General features: G+C 47.5%; 1 protein-coding gene across 3 annotated transcripts in view; it reads left to right on the forward strand.

Moving 5' to 3' along the window:
* MAMDC2 (MAM domain containing 2) overlaps positions 1 to 17629 on the forward strand; it is a 140408-nt gene that overhangs the window by 64294 nt on the left and 58485 nt on the right. For all 3 annotated transcript variants that reach the window (XM_078062326.1, XM_036117894.2, XM_036117896.2), the window contains exons 3-5: positions 1011 to 1282; positions 2745 to 2829; positions 5797 to 5934. In XM_078062326.1, coding sequence (XP_077918452.1) covers positions 1011 to 1282; positions 2745 to 2829; positions 5797 to 5934 — 495 coding nt within the window. The remainder of the gene's footprint in view (positions 1 to 1010; positions 1283 to 2744; positions 2830 to 5796; positions 5935 to 17629) is intronic.

Raw genomic sequence — 17629 nt, forward strand, 5'->3', positions numbered from 1 at the left:
GGGAACCTCTGAGCATGCGTGAGAGTGCAGGTCCCACAGGCAGTGGGTCTCCAGGACACACAGGCAGATCGGGTCACTGCTATAGGAAGCTACTGACCAGAGTCAGATTCCGAAGGCTCAGGTTACAGTTCTTGCTTCTGATCTGTTTTGTTCTGTTCTTCATAGCAGTTTTGTTCTATATCCTGGTGTAGCCAGCAGAGTACCACATATCAGTGTATCAGCGTCAGGAAGATAGGGGAAGGGGGGCAGGAGGAGGGGAGAGGAGCAAAAAGAGGGCAAAGAAAGGAGGAGGGGGTGGGGGAGAAGGAAGTGGTGAGTGCCCTGTCCTCCAAGTTTTGTATATGGTTTTCCATTTAGTTATCAAAACTATGAGATTTCGTTGTGGAAGAGTCTAGAGGAGGAGAGTCTTATTCCTAATTTTAAAAATCAGCTGACAGTGAACTTCATCTGCCTAGGCCCCAAGATCTGAGGCAACCAAATAAATTCAATCTACTATAATGATGCAAATTGGATGCAGATCAAATCATTGGAAATGAGGGGAGCTGTGGAAAGAGAAGGTTGAGTCCACCAAGGTATTCTGACTCCAGCAGAGGCATGCTGCTCCTCTGGGTTCTGAAGTTCCAAACGTTCATGCATATCGGGGCCAGGAAGATGAATGCAGCATGCTAAATGGGCCTGGTATGAGATGATAATAGGCAACAGACACTTGGCTTCAGTGTGAGGGGGTAATAGGGAGTAGTGGGGAGTGCCCATGCCACCTTCTGAAGAGGCAGCACTGCGTAGCTCCAGCCTGTTGTAGTCGTGTGTCATGTGACCATGGTCTCAGTGTTGTGGGAGCTTCTAATTTTTCACAAGAAGGCAGAGATCCCGTGTTTAGGCAACATTCGGTAGGCCCCTGAAATGCATCAGCAGGCTGTATCTGCCCTTAGCTTCACTGGACCACAGTTGTGTATTTCCCTGAGTGGTGAACAGCAGGTTGATCCTTTCCCGGTGCTCCTTTCTCTTTCCAGGCCACTACATTTATGTGGACACCTCCTTTGCCAAGCAGGGGGAAAAAGCCGTGCTGCTAAGTTCTGACCTACAGGCTGAGGAATGGAGCTGTCTCCGACTGGTCTACCAGATAACCACATCTCCAGGGTCTTCATCAGACACCAGCCGGCTGAACCTCTATGTGAGATTTGAAGATGAAAGTTTTGATCGCTTGCTTTGGTCAGCTAAGGAACCTTCAGACAGCTGGCTCATAGCCAGCTTGGATTTACAAAACAGTTCCAAGAAATTCAAGGTAGGTAGAATGTAGGCGCCTGACTTATCACATAGCATTATGTGACTCTGAGATCGTATGAAAATTTCTGCCACTAAAGTTACTGATCTCCTATGTTGGGATGTGCTGCTTTATAAGAGATGTGTCCCAGAAGAATAGTAGTAATTAATAATCGGTAAGTTAATATTGTGTTTATTCTTTAGAAGAGCTTCTTCCCGGATTTCTTTCTTGTCTACTTAAATGGGACTTCTGTGAGAATCTAAATGGAGCCTAAACCAACCTCTTCGATGGAAATTTATTTTCTAATGGGCTTTAGGGAGCATTCTCATTTCTAATCATTTTGTTTCCTCTTTCTCAGTTGTGTGTGGTATCTCCCTAATGGTCTGTTTGCTACAAATATTGAACAAAACATTCACTATCGTTAAAGGAAAAGTGGAGCTACTTTGAAGAGGGAAAGATACATAAAGGATATGTTCTGATTCCTTTTCAAAGATGGTGGTTGTTGCATCAGAAGTGTTGGAAGAGGAAGGTCCACAATGTAACGTAAAGCTGGATGTTGTTTGGAGCAGGGAAGGAGACGCAAGTGTGACATGTAGTGAGACTGTCGTGGAGGAAAGAATAGGGCCTTCACAAACACGTTCTCCATTCCTAATTCCCTTTTCAATTCCCTATCCCATTTCTCTCCCTCAAAAAGTGCTGAAATTCTGTCTACTCCTCTCCCCGTCCCATCAGGCAGGAGGGAGGGTTGAGGGAAGGAACACTGAGGTCCGAGCTCTCTAGTTCACACTGTCTGCCCAGTAGTAGGGCACATCCTAAATCTCCCAGCATAGTTGCCAAAGACTGGGCTGAAGTCACATAAAGAGAAGCAAATACTTCCGGAAACGGGAGCAAAGATGAACCACAGCAGCGCTTGAAATCAGCCGTGTAAATTGTGATGCTCCCCTCGGTTCTTTATGTAAAATTTTCCAAATTTGTTCAGCAATACAGAAACTACAGGTTGATTTACGAGCCTCTTCCATCTCACGTGGAGTCTCCCACCGCTAAGTCAGATTGTGCTTCCCCCCTCCTCCAAGGGTTTTCCCCACTGAGGCCTCTGCCCTGAGTCCCTGACCGTTCTCAGAATGCATTTCCCCAAGGGCACCAGCCCCCCTCCCCATCCACAGCCAACTGGTTCCACCACAGATGCTAGAGAAGGGGGTGGTTGGAATAGCACTTGAAGACAGTTGGCCCCAAGCTTTTACTGGACACCTTGCTCACCTTGTACACACACACACACACACACACACACACACACACACACACATTCTCTTAGAGCCCGTGGTGAGACTGGTATCCAGTAGCAATTAGCTGAGACAAGCAATCTCGCCTTGCCTTGAATTGCTGAACAGCTCCTGACTAGTCTCTGAAATTCCGAGCCAGGGAAACACGGTATTTCCTTGGAGTTAGGGAAGCCTGACTCCCTTCTTCCTCCTGTGTCATGCAGATTTTAATAGAAGGTGTGCTCGGACAGGGAAACACGGCCAGCATCGCACTCTTTGAAATCAAGATGACGACCGGCTACTGTATTGGTAAGTGGGTTTCGTCCTCACTGTATTGGAATGTGAATTGTGAATCTTCTTCTAAAATCTGTTGCCAGAGGGAATTGAACCAATCCTGAAGGCAAGGTGTTTTATGGAAGTCAGTGCATGATGCACCGTAGCTTACATGCTTCTCGAGGTTCACTTGAATGGTGTATGTTGCTCCTGTCTGTAAGCGGAGGAGGGCTCACTGGAGTCTGCCCAGACTGGCTAGGTTAACGAAGGGAAAGTAGCTGCAGCAACTGTAACCTGAGCTGCCACCTGAACCTCAACATATGCTAGTAAAGATAATTTCCGGTTTGCTGTGAGCTCAGCTTCAGCCAGAAAAGCAGGCTTCGTATTCCCTTCTTTGCTCATTTTACTCCATTTCTCTCTGATACACCTTGGCCCCTCTGTGCCCTGTGGCCACTCACCTTCTATTTGTCTGCCGTTGGTGCTATTTCTCTATAAGATGGGCGCTCCTGGAGGCCAGGGCAGGCTGTCGGGGTGCAGGGAGGAGGAGGACAGGACATAGGGCAGCACTGAACACCAGGGATGCATTTGAGCTGCGGTTTCAGGAAGCAGGGGAATTCGGTGAAGTGCAGGTCCAGGGGAGGAGGGGAAGAACTCTGTGGGCAGAGCCCAGGGTGGAGGAAGCACAGGGTGTGCTCAGGCCCCGGCCAGAAGCTGAGGAGGGTGTTTCAAGTGCGACTCAGGACCCAAGGGAGGCTTCGAGAAGAGTCTGGGTCCGGGCTGAAGAGGGTGGATGATTCTGTGGTTGGCCGGTGTTTTAAGCTAAAAGTCAGCGGAGGAGGGTGCCTGCGGCCAAGTCCTCACATGGTGACTCTGGCGGCCCCATGGAAAGGGACTTGGAAACGAGGAAAATAAATACGTAGGAGAGGAAAACCCCCAGCAAGTGGTTGTAACCTTACAGATCAGACATAACGAAGGCCCAGCGCTGGGCTCTAATAGGGAAAAGGTGGGAGACTGCGAGATTTTTCAGCATTGATGGCCCTTTGGAGGTTGAATGGCTGTGGAGAGGAAGAGGAAGGAGAGTCAAAGACAATTCTGAATAAAAAAGAGCCTTTGGTAATTCCCTGACTCTCACTTCTCTGTTTTGACCTTCCAAGGATGATACTAAGGCAAGTGAAGGAAAGCACGAGGGAAGAAAACGTGACCATGTTCTGAAGATACAGTGGGATTAGACCCACGCGCCCCCTGGTAGCTCCCTCCCGCCGGCAGGTGCGCCTCGGACAGCCCACCCACCAGTCTGACGGGCCTGCTGCAGCGCCACCTGCTGGCTCCTCAACTCCCCGCGCCCCGCAGCCTCCGTTTCTCCACCTGCAAAATGGATATAAAATGCTTCCCTCGTAGGAATAATGTGGGGACTGATGAGATCATAGGTATGAAGGTCACTGGCCCAGCGCTGGGCACTTTAAAAATGTAAATTTCCTCTCTTCAAATCACTCCGTGGCTTCTGGTTTGTTTAAAAAAAAAAAAAAAAGGAGTGCCAATACTTTCATCTTGTTGAGATGCCTGATCCCACGGTCCCCTCGCCTTCCTTTCTGTGCTTTCTCTTTGCTTGTCTCCTCATCTGTAAAATGAGGTTAATAATAGTACCTACCTCGTGGGACCATGTCGAGGACTGAGTAAGTTAATTCAGTTAAAGTGCTTAGAATAGTACCTGGCACGTTCAGGACTATTTTGCTTTCTATTTTATTCTTCAGCAGGCTTTGGCATGGAACAGGGGTATTGCTTGGCAGATGCTGCAGTGAAAAGTTGCAGATAAAAACCTTAAAGTTTTTCAGTGATTGCTAATGTAAAAACACATTGATAACTATATCAATCAGGGTCCTGGCAGGAAGAAGAAGACTCATTAGGGGCTACAAAGGTGTGGGTGGGTGAAGGAAACCGGCAAAAGCACAGGTGGTAATCCAGGACTAGTGAGAGCGATGAATCATCAGCCATGAGGGCAAGGGGTGGGGGCCAACTGGAGCCAATGGTTGTGTGGGGAGGGCTCCCTGATAGGACCCGTGTCCTCAGGAGAGGGACACAGCCAACCCATGGCAACCTGGCAGGAAAGGAGCTGGAGGCTTGTTCTCCTCCTACTTTCCATCGGTCGAATCCAACAGGAAGACAGAAGGCAGGGGAGGCCAGTGACACAATCCATACAGATCTACCGCTGGAGTGAAAAAATGGTGGGGGTGGGGTCTGGAGGGGTAATGGGAGATGGCCAGGACAATCATACTTCATATTTGTAGTTGATGATTATAGGGGTCAATACAGGCTCGCTGTTGGTGAGCTTCTCATTCCCACTAGAGGAGTCTGTTGACTGGGAACAATTTATCTGTGCAAACATGTCCGTGCTACTAAACGGCGGAGGGTGGGAGGTGAAGTCTCTTTATTTTCTCTCTCTTCTCCACTGCGGAGCTGCAGAAGGACCCAGAGCCTAGGCTATGCCTCCCCTGCCTGTTCTGTTTCTTGTTAATAAGAAAAGCAGAGGCTGTTAGCACCTAGGAAACATGTCCTTTAGCCCTGGTATCTTGTCTACCATCAGGAGAGAAGGGGATGGGGATATGGGCTACCAGAAGGGTGGCAGACACAGTTTCCGGAGCTAAGAGGATGGTCCCAAATAGGGCTTTGAAGCAGAGGTGGCTGAGGCACCAGGCATTAACCACACACCTGGCTCCGCGTGGGGACAGTCCTGTGCGGGGGGAACATTCCCCTCATTTCACAGATGAAGGCACAGAGCCCAGGAGAGGTCATGCTACAATTCACATGGCTAGTCAGTGGCAGGGCCATCATCCAAAGGAGCAAGGATGAATTACATTTTCCAGCATTGTCCAGGGATCCTGGTACAAAGCTTCCAGTGGTCAAGGGGAATGAGAAACATATCTGAATACGGAAGAGCAATCCCCGCAGTGAGTAGGGGTATATACCTAGGTGTGATCGTGTGCATTTTTGTTTCTCTTCTGCCAGAATGTGACTTTGAAGAAAATCATCTCTGTGGCTTTGTGAATCACTGGAACCCCAACGTGAACTGGTTTGTTGGAGGAGGAAACATTCGAAACTCCCCTTCCGTTCTCCTGCAGGATCACACCTTCAAGAGTGAACTGGGTGAGCTGGGGACAGATGGAGTCCTTTTCCCCGGGGGGAGTGTTTCTGCCTTCCCCTCCTGCCCCCTCCATTGACCTAACTGTGGCCCTGTCAACAGAGAAGGGAGACAGGAGAGTGAGTAGGGACCAGGAGGCCTGGTGGAAGAGCAGGAAGGCCGGGCCGGGCTGTGAGTTTGAGACGGACCGTGGATAGGAGCTCTGTAACTAAGGACAAGGCCACCCAGTTAAAGGCTTTTCTTCACCTGTGACCTGGTCTTGCTCTTTTCACATTTCCATATTATGCTTTAGTTTCTTATCACTTTGTTGTTCTGTATTTCTTATCCCTAAAGGCAGGGCGGGAATAATCCTAGGTTGCTTTTCACTAAAAATAGATCGAGTGATGGGAAACAGTCCTTAAGAACTTCCCAAGTGGCCCTGGGGTGAGCCCCAATTCCCAGTGGTGAATCCTGAAAGCAACAGGGCCACCTAGCGGCCAAGGGGGCTGGACTCTGCAGGGAAATGGAGAGGAGAGAAGCTCTTGGGGATGAGTCCACTCTAAGGAGCATGTTTCCACAGATGGGAGACATGGGCAAAGGCTTACTTCCTAAGGATTATGACAGCCTTCACCTGGGCCCTGGGAAGCTTCCAGGGTCTCCCCACAGTTGCAAGACGCTCCAGTCCTCAACCCCAAGGGCTTGTTGACTAGCGAGAAGATTCTGGTAACTGACTCCATCAAGAGCAAGAATAGAAAAAAAAAAATAGAAAACAAAACAAAACAAAACAAAAGAGCAAGAATAGGAATTTTGGTTCTGCTGCAAACTGTCCTTTTTCCTAGTTTGATCCGCTGCTGTGTGGATACTGAGGTCATCTGCTCAGTCCTAATAAATTGTTGACAAGGACAATGTGTCCCCAAGCCTGAAGACTTGGCAACTTTTTATGGTTCTTTACATTATTCCTTGTTCATGGTAGTTTCTTTTCATGTGAATATTTGTAACCTTGTCTCTGACTCTTTTTTTAAAGTGCCCATCCTGCAGCTTATCTTGGCTCTGGACAGTCTCCATCCTGAGACTGGTCCTAGTATATCCAGACTCTCACACTCAATTTTCTAAAGGAGCCAGGCAGATGTTATAAAGTGAGTGGCATGTGGGCTGGGAGAGGAGTGTGGCAAGCTAGGGAGCACAGACCCTGTACAAAGCTCTAATTAATTACTGCCATGTGAGAATGCAGTTCCAGGGGGCAGGTCTTTTGATTTCATAAGGTAATCAGGAAGGCAGGGGTTTTATGTGAAATTTCCCTAATTTTTTAAAGTTGGTAAATATTTTCTTTTTTTAAAAAAGATGTTATTTATTTGTTAGAGAGAGAGAGAGAGCACACAAACACACACATGCATGAGCACGAGCAGGGGGAGCGGCAGAGAGAGAGAGGGAGAAGCAGACTCCCCGCTAAGCAGTGAGCCCAACTTGGGCTCTATCCCAGGACCCCAGGATCATGACCTGAGCCAAAGGCAGATGCTTAACCTACTGAGCCACCCATGTGCCCTGGTAAATATTTTCTTTAAAAACACTGCATGGGCCAACAAAACACATTTTCAGGTCAGGCCCAGTTAGCCAACTTCTATTTTGCAAACTTCATTTTATGTGTTCCTTTTCTTTTTCAACATGTCCAGGCTTCTTACAAAAAAATGTTGATAAGTAACCATATAGTAAAATGTTGGAGTCTCCTGGGCTTACCTGTTTAAGACAAATCCAACTTTGGATCTAGCATTTTCATTCATTTGACCCTGTATTGGGTCTGGTTGGGAAAACAGCAATAAAATGGCACATTCCCTATGGTCCTTGCCCAGGTTCAAAGAACATACATTCGAGAAAGGGAAAAGGATTTCTACCACACATGGGTGTAAGACAAGGTGGCATGTGTCAAGTGCTCTCAGAGTGGTCCCCCCATTTACATCAAAAAAAGAAGAGTGCTGGGTATTCAGAGACAAGAGAGATCACGTAACTGCTTGGACGTTCTAGAAGACATGATGATGAAGAAGTCAACTGTGTTGAGGGATGGTTATAACTTTGACAGGCGGAGACAGGAGAGGGCTGGAGCCGTGATACATGGCAGCAATCACAAGGGTACCAGAGGGAGAGATATGATTGGGAAAGCAGCGTAGGGGCAACTTCTAAAAGGCCTCAAATGCCAGGAAAGAGATTTTAACTTTACTCTGTTGACAACAGGAGGCCGTTGGAGGTCTTTGAGCAAGGAGAGATGCGATCACAGCAGTGTATTTAGTTTGGCTAGCCAGACAGTGATTATCTCAGTAAACAGAGGACCAAATGGTAGAACAAGAGAACTAAAAACACCCCAGAAGTGATTTCTTTAGGTACATCTAAGGTCACTTACATAAATAATTGAGATTAGAAAAAGACAAAACATTTTCACTTCCTTCTTCTAAAAGTCAGGGTTAGCACTTTTGGAAATGACAAAAGATTGGAGTTCTATATATATATCTCTCTCCATATTTTGGCCCTACAGACAGAGAGCCCATCTCCACTTGTGGCCATTGTAGGAAACACTGTAAGTGTCATGCGTGGAGTGGGTGATAACCTAGCGTGACAGATTAGTCCATGAATCTGCATGAGTATTTTAAATAACAACTGGGTTCATTCAAAACAACAAAATGGGGGCACCTGGGCAGCTCAGTCGTTAAGCATCTGCCTTCGGCTCAGGTCATGATCCCAGGGTCCTGGGATCGAGTCCCACATTGGGCTCCCTGCTCAGCGGGGAGCCTGCTTCTCCCTCTCCCTCTGCCTCTCTGTGCTCTCTCTGTCTCTCTCCCAAATGAATAAAGTATTTTAAAAATAAAAAAAAAATGTTACCAACTCTTGAAAGCTTTGTTTCAAGGAATAGGACAACTTACATAACATTCTGCCATATCTTAAGAATATAGTACAGGGAGTAGAGAGAATCTTGAAAGATTGTATTAATCCCTGGTGTCATTATCACAGGTGTCCAAACTTAAATGTGGGGAAGTGTTGGAGAACTTTCCCCAAATCACTTAAAAATTAGTTCCAGAGTCAGATCCTCTGAGTAACCAATATCATGATTTAATGACTATGTGTTCAGTGCATCATTTTTCTTTCTTTTTTTTTAAAGATGTTCTTTTTTAAGTAATCTCTGTACCCAACGTGGGGCTTGAACTCACGACCCCAAGATCAAGAGTCACATGCTCCACTGACTGAGCCCGCAGGCTCCCATATCATTTTTTATCCTCAGTGATGATGAGGACCAGTTGGCTAGGGAGAACACCTATTTCCGGGGAGAGGCAACAGATCTGTGTCCTACTGACAGATCATCCATCTGCCTGTGTCACTTGAATGTCATCCATCCTCTGAGGAGTGCGTCAGCCCTAGACCTTCCTCACTCTCATTTGTGACCATGGAATTTCTGCCCACAGCTGTGTCAACAAGGGGCAGAGAAAGAGGACCAGGCTAGGAGTTCAACACTTGTGCTCCAAGCCAAGTTATCCAAGTGCCAGATTGCCTTGGGCAATCCCTCGACTTCTCAGGGTCTCCACTGACCTGTTTGCAAATGAAGAATTTGAATTCCATAATCTCTAAGATGCCTTTGAGTTCTAGTGTTTTACTCCTAATGCTGTACATCAAAATCTCCAAATTCACCACCCCTTGTAACTGGGGGGAAAAATAAACTGGGGAAACCCTAACTAAAGAAAGCTAAACAGACTTCTTTATTTCAGGACTTCTCAGTGCCTTTAATACAATTCTATGTTAATTTATATTATGACATTGCACAAATTATTCAAATACCAAAATGCTCTGTAAACATGCACAATGATGCATGACTAACAGAGGTGTAAAATAAAAGATAGGGGACCACAGAAAAGTGAAAGATCACCTTGGTTTTGGGGTTCGGGGAAAGCTTTCTAGAAGAAGTCATCTCAGAACTGGAATTTGGCTAGATGGATAAGAAGTACAGCATATGCAAATGTATACAGGCCTGAGGGTGGATACTTTATTCTGTGGTTGGGGAGTATTTGAGAATGCCGAGATATAAGATGATGGCAGAGTAGCACTAGACCTAGATTATGTTCCTGATCTTAGCCAGAAGCCTGGGTGCCTACATTCTACTCGCTTCTCCCAGCTCTCTGCTATTTCTCTCCAATTCCTCTTGAACTTTTACACTGATATTTTGGCCAGTTGTAGCCAGACAACCATTTCCTCCTCACCCAATGCACGTGTATACACATGCGTGCACACACACACACACACACTCTCACACTCCTCCCACGTGGACTCCTATATAAGACTTCTTCCTATAGGAGATGGGGCTAAAACAGATGAGTTCTAGAGATTCTCAGATATTTTCCTTGAAAAGCCCATAGGACTCAGAGTTTTGACCAGAATCGCTCTTGGGGGAACAAAAAAAAACGCAAAAAACAAAAAACCCTCCAGTGCTCTGAATAAGAGAGGGATTGCCTTTCTTCGTACATTTGCCTTCTGCTGGGTATATTGATTTTTCCTGAGCTCTATCAATTTGGGTGGCAAAGTAAAGATTAAATGGTTCAGATGTCTGCCCACAGCAGCAGATTTTGCTCAAAAAAAAAAAAAATTCATCTCATGTTCATTCATATACTGGAAGCAGCTTATGCCTTTGCTTTCAGGGAAAAACCAGGGAGGTGAACGGAGGGGCGAGCAAAGCCATGTGCCTGCTTAGAGATACGCAAAAGGTTGAGGGACGTCTTCCCTGGAGGGCTCTGGCCTTTGTGTCATAGAAGAAGGAAGAGTGAATGTGGTGTCTGAAAAATGCAATGCGTATATGAATTTTCCTGCTTTTGGCCATGTATTTTTAACAGTTAACCCCAAACCATGAGTCAAGTTTTTCAAATGAGCACTCTGTCTCCAAATGTTTGTCTCAGGGTGGAAATGGCTAATAATGCAGTCAGAGCTCTTGTGGGACATCTTGGGAATATTGGAGGGGATGGGATATTATCCTTCTTTTTGTCGCCCAATTCCGATTCGTCACATATGGATTTTTTTTCTCTGTTAATATTTTATGAAGTGAAACAAAAATCTTTCAGGAGGTAACCTGCTGATAGCCCAGATCATTACTGTTTCCTACCTGCCTTGGCCAAAAGAAGATAATTACTGGGAAAATAAGGAGGGAAATCAGTTTCTTTGCTGAGATCTTAAAAATCATGTGCTTAGGGTGCCACTCGGGGAGTTGAGCAAGGTTTCAAAACCTAAATTAAGATCAGAATGATTTTATTCCCTCCAAGGCTGTGAGGTGGATGGAGCGTCTTTCCATAATTCATGGCACTCTCTTCTCCTTTCAGTTCAGACTGAGCTCAAGCATCCTCTTAACAGCACTGTTCATTTACTCTCTGCATTGATCCATTTGGTTCCTTGCATACGCTCTCAGTAGGGAAGCAACTTTATGAATTTTCTCACCATCACCTTTGTACAGGCTCTGTCATTCACCTTTCCCTGTCCTTGGATGACTTACCTTAGCTTTCTGGGCACTTTCAAGTATGAACTAACAGCGTCCTTTTCAGGGGTTCAGTTCAGTCCAGTCAAAACTCCAGCATCTTATCCGATTCAAATCTCCCCCAGACCAAAGCATGGTAGAGCCATAAAGGGAAGGGTTTGGGCTTTATTTCTCTTCATACTTCCTTGGCTCTCCCCTTCCTCTTCTCCCACTCCCTGTGCTGCTGCTGGTTCCTTCAGGGTTGGAAGGAGGTGTAACAGTGGGACAGAAAAGGAAGGGAAGGGGACAAAGGATTTTATGTGACCAGTGCTGTTGAAGCTGGAGTTCATGACCTTTATACTGCAGGTGGCCACGTGCTGTCCATTTCTCTCACTGCCAGTGGGGAACCCCACCTCACTACTCCCAGACAGGGATGATGCACTCTCCAGCTGGCCGTCTGTGAGTCCCCTTTAGCACCTAGAAGCAATGCTACACCACGCCAGCCCCTGTTGGAGTTACCACCTGCATGCAGCTCTTTTGAGAAGAGTCCTTTCAAGACATTCTAGCCCCTTCTGAGTTGCCCACTTAGGCTAAGGGAAAACTCAAATCTTTTCCCCACCGGACTCTGAAAGTTACTACTTGTTGGCCACAAAATCCTTTCTCTCCACTCTGCCCCCATAGGTCCCTACAGACGTCCTGCTTCTAGATGTATACAGCCCAGAGCCTCTGTACCCCGCAAACCCCAGTTATCAGTGATGCAGTTCTCCCAAGGAACCCCTGAGCACCCTCCTCTCTTGAGGCCCAGGGCCATTGAAGAATTCAGGAATTTCTGCAAGTGTGGGTCAGGGTGAGGTTAGAGGGTGGTTTCCCTCCTCCACTCTCTCCACACCTGGTTCCTTTAAGCCTCTTCTCTTGGATCAGAATAAGAAAGGGGAAGCTATCCCTTGCTCTTCCCTTGGGGGGGTCAGAAGAAAACCCACGACGGGTTAGCTCCAGGACACCTGTCGTCAAAGAGACTCTGTCTACGATCTCTCCGATCCTTCTTTGGCCTTATATATTCAGGCTGGAGGGCAGAGGTGGGATCAGCCTGGTGGGGTTGGCTTAGACCCCCGGTTGCCACAATGTAGCATATGCCACAGGGATGGGCTGGTACCACAGAGCAGCAGTACTTGTCACCCATCGCTCTTGGCACTGAATTCTTAGCAGAGACTAGGAGACATCCTACTTTGTGCTCATTTATTACATTTCTGTCATCTCTGAAAGCTGTATAAAAAGACTAGAGCCTGACTCTACTATAGTGAAACTTACCCAAACCCTTAGAACTAAAGATCCATGAAGATGAGTGTTGGGTTCGTAGATGGTAGACGGGGCGAGCAGGCGTGGTGACCTCCTGATTTGGGTGCTGTCTCCTCATGGCGGCAGTAGACCAGTGGGGTTTTCCAGCTGGCCTGTGTTTCTTCAGACGGTGCTTCCCCCCTGACCCAGGAAACAGCATGACACGGATGTAGACGTCACAACTAGAGCACAGCATGGCGGACAAGGCTGAGTCCCAGCTGAGTCAGAGGATGCCTTGGCATCGATTTTTGTGGAATGCGGGGTAGCCAGACTGTTTGAAAATAAAAGTTCAGGAACTGCCCTCAAAGTTTTTTTTTCCTAATTCAAGGGAAAATGGCTGCCTAAAAGAGACCCCCGGTTGCACATGAACCGTTGAGCGAACCTACAGTGGGCTGTTACATAAAGGGAAGCAAGTAATCATGTGCCGTCACTGCGGGCATATCCCAGATGGGGCCTTTGGCTGGCATCACTGAGATTTGGTCTTTCGACAGAATTGGAAATTGTTTGGTTTTTTTTTTTTCCCCTAGAAGCTGAAGCCTCTTTGTGTATAATCCAGAATTAGGGAAGGATAGACTGGCTCCACGAGTCTGAGTATGGCTAAGCAGCAATGACCAGGGGACTGGCACTGAACTTCTCGATGTTTTAATTGTATGGAGAACTCATGGCCCCTTCATAGACTCTTTCATTTACAATTAAAGTTTGAATACTTACAAATCTTTGTGGCCTGCAGGATCCCCCCCCAAAGATTTGGTTAGTTATAGGATTGGTACATCTAGGGTCCACCAATACCTAGTTTCGTCCTACTGAAAGGATCGGATAAATTGCCTCTCCCAGGTATTCTGGAGGCCCTAGAACCCTGGGCCAGATAGAAAGTTTGGCCTCATTGAACTGGGCAGGAACATTCTCATAATACCAAACATGAGAGACATAATTTCCCAAGAATTCCAGGCCCATTTCTTCATTCCCCTTGGAAAGGTGCACAAAACGGTGCCTGCATTCACCCAAACATCTGCTCTTCTTCCTCAGCGTCGGTCATACCCAATGATACTGAGCCTGGGCTGGGTGTTGTTCCTCCAGCCTGGCATGCTGGGCAGACACCTGGTGCTTTCTGAGTCATCCCCACCCCTTCAGCTGAGATGAGCCAGCTACCTTTGGTTTCCCAGTGAGAAAGTCTTACTCAGATTGTCGGTAAATAGTATCTAACTTTGGCAACAACTGAATGATGGTGGGGGGGGCGGGTAAGCAACAGAATGTGGTCTAGTCTAGTGGCTCCAGAGGAGACTTGGTGTCAGCAGTCCTAGTCTCAGCACCAGCAGCCTCTCTGACTCACTGTGGGCACATCACATTGTGTTTGCTGGATGGTTTTGGGATCAGAAATGTGACTTTGGCTCCCTTGTGCATGAGCTGTTAATGAAGCACTTTACCGGCAAATTCAGGAATTAAAATAGCATCCACACAGCGGGTGAGTAACTGGCCTTTAAAGAAGACTGTCAGATATCTGTCAGCTGTGAGGAAGATGGGTTCCTAATGGGACGGGGACATTTCTGTAAGCCCAGTTGCCGCGCACTCTGCAAGTATTATGAATGCCTCCAAGTGGATTGCGATGTCTTCTGGATTCACCAAGAAGCTCCCAGACGTCTCGGAGGTGCTCCTCACCCTCGGTGGAGTGAGTTCCCCCTTCATGGCTGCGTCACTTTGGGTCCTCCAGGAAGAAGACCCTAAGCTTGGACTGGGTGAGAAAGATTTATCGGCCGTGAAGGATAAGGAGGAGAGAGCTGGAGTCACTGGGGCCCAGGTCAATGTATCTGTTAGGCAGAGTAGCCACAGTGCCTAGGGGCCGGGACATTTTTAGGGTCCATGAGAATGTTTTCATCTTATTTATTCCAAAATCGGAAGAAAAAAAATGAATGTGCTAATAACAAATAAAATAATCAGTCCAGCCTAAATTATGTTCATCTTTATACCAACGCAGTCATAAAATAGAATGCTTAATATTTTTTAAGGAGGCATGGACCCACAGCGGCCAAAGGGGCTAGGGCCCACAAAAGTCATAACGTGGCGCTGGCTAGGGAGGGCCTCCAGCACGGCAGAGAAGACTGACACCTGGGAGGGAAAGGCCAGGCTGCGGGGGGGTGGGGGGGCTGCTGAAGAGCCCCCCGCAGGCGGAACGGCCCCGCTCTGCTAATCCTGTTCTGCCTAGTCACCAGCTGAGAACAGCCCAGTGTACTTGGCCTTGGCGCAAGCGCCGATGTGGGCCCAGAGGTGAGGCAGCTGGAAGCTGTGAGCCCGCTGTGCTCCCTGCCGCGAGTTCACCTGAAGGGGGGTCACATGCCACCTCCACGGCCCCCACGGTGAAGAACCAAGGAAACAAAATATTAGGTCTCTCCTCTACCCAGGCCCAGCCCCCACACACGTATCTTGGAAAGGGATTCTGTTTCATTGGAAGACAGGTTACAAAGAGCATTCAACACTCCCTCTGCCTCTGACGCAAGAGCTCTCGGTGAGCAAAGGGGTGTTACGGAGGCTGGCTGGTCGCATGTGTTCTCTATTAGTAACGTATTCTGGGGGGGGCTGGCTGTCCCCCCTTCCCCCCGCAGTGCTCCCGTGGGCACTGGAGCTTGGGTGGGGGAGGCATGGCCTTCCTTCCGGTTCAGAGTTTCTCTGATTCTGTTCAGTCTGACATTCTGATTTGTCCTTTAAAATCCCTTGCCAGAGTCAGCAAAGTGAGAGCCCCTCAGCTGTTTCCAGCCTGCAGATATGCTTATTTGGCAGAGACAGAGTTTAAAAAATTGCGGTGGTGGGTGTTATGGGTTGAACTGTGTTTCCTCCAAACCATATGTTGAAGTCCTAACCGCCCCCCGCCCCCCAGGACTTCAGAATGTGACCTTATTTGGCAGTAGGGTTGTTGCAGATGTGATTAGTTAAGATGAGGTCATACCGAAGTAGGTCCCTAATCCAATATGACTAGTGTGGTTATAAAAGTTGGGGGGGGCGGATTTAGACACAGAGAGAGACCTGTACAAAGGGAGAACACCATGTGAGTATGAAGGCAAAGCTTTATTAGCCAAGGAAGGCCAAAAATTGCCAGCAAACCACCAGATGATAGGAGGGAGCCTTGGAACAGATTCTCCTTCTCGGTCCTTGGAACAAGGAACCAATCCCGCTGACACCTTGATCTGGGACTTCTAGCCTCCTGAGCTGGGGAGGAAGAATCAATTTCAGTTGTTTAAGCCACCTAGTTTGTGGTACTTCATTATAGCAACCCTAGCAAACTCAGATAGGGAGTATCATTTTGAAATGGATAGATTTGCTATGAAAATTTAGATTTTGAGCTTCAGTGGGAAAAGCCTGAGGTGCCAGGCTGGATGTCGGGGCACCAGCTGGGAGCAGAGGGATGGATACACTCAGTCCTGAGCTAGAGAGCGCAGCCCACGAGGGGTGGGGACTGCCACTCTGGGCCACCCGCTGGTGGTGGCAGCTCGGAATGTGGGTTCAGCGCAACCCGATTTTCCGATGTTTCCAGAGAAGCTTGATTGCTGTTTCTCGTTGCTGATGAAATATGATTTCAGATGTTGGCAACGAATGCATCCCTCGATTTCCTCCCAGAACCCACTCCGCCTCGGTGGTATACTTGATCAGGTTGGCCCCTCTGGTCATCTGAGTTTGTGATCTCTATTCATTCACGGTTGCATGTCTTGTCTAACTATAAGAGAAATTATAGTTAAACAAGGGAGGTGATTCAGGGGGGTCGAACAATTTGCCGCCAGGAGAAAGCGAGCCTTGATTTACCCACCTCTCCCCTCTGCCATTTGAGGCAAGGACCTTTCTGAGACTATCTGTGCTTTAAATAATCATGTGCTGTGTGAGATGTAAAGCAGGTGTCCGGTCTATGCACGTATATGGTCTTCCTACTACCCTTACTGCTAGTGTGCTGAGGATACAAGGAGTTGTTACTAATCAGGCACCATGCAATAAAACAAAGATACTAAGCTGTAGTTGTTCTGAACTTATAAATAGAAAGGTCATTCTATCGAAGCTACAATACAGCCCTCCATCACTGCAGCTTTAATTGCCAATTATGACAATGACCCTTTACACAGAACAGACAATGGGGAAGCCATGGTACCAAAATCATTAATGACATTCCTTTAGTTCATTGTAATTGCGTCAGGCAGTCACAATGTGCCAAGCCCACGCTAAGCATGTCACATGCATAATCTCACGTAATGCTCGAACTAGCCCCAGGAGGGAAGTATTTGGTTCTCCCTGTAGAGATTAGGACATTGAAGCCCAGAGATATTCAGTAACTTGCTTGAGGTCCCAGCAGGACTCGACCTCAGGTCTCTTCAATGCCAAATCCAGGCTCCCCCCATTCTGGCCTCCTGGTTCCTCTCTTTCACCAAAATGCCTCTAACAGAGGTCAGCCTCCAGGCCCAGAGCCCACCAAGGCCTCGCCGAGAGCGGTGTCCCAAATCCAACCTCCCAAATCCCAACCGTGGCTACATGTTCTGTTAAAGAGGCAAAGCTTGTCATCCAGTTTGAAGTCAAAAATCTTAGTTTTCCTCAAAGAAGACTCGCTGACTTTTTGTGTATATTGTAAAGATGTACAGGAAGGTAGGTCCCTCTGTGCCCCTTTAGGAACAGATGGTATGCTTGGTATGTTCTTGGAAATCCTGTAACTCACAGAAGGCCTGGGAGGAGGGGGGCCTCCTGGGGTCATGTTCCGGTTCTTTCCACAGCTGCGTTCAGCTTGTGAAAATTCCAGTACTTCGTATATGTGTATTTTACTTCAACCACAAGTGAGGCAAAGAGAATGGACAGTTCTTGGCTTGGATTTAGCAGAGCACCTTTGAACTCCTCACACTCCCCTTCCAGCCCAATGCCCATGGACCCCTGGTCAAACGTCTTGTGGC

This window comes from Halichoerus grypus, chromosome 14 (assembly GCF_964656455.1).
Source record: "Halichoerus grypus chromosome 14, mHalGry1.hap1.1, whole genome shotgun sequence".
Classification (NCBI taxonomy): domain Eukaryota; kingdom Metazoa; phylum Chordata; class Mammalia; order Carnivora; family Phocidae; genus Halichoerus; species Halichoerus grypus.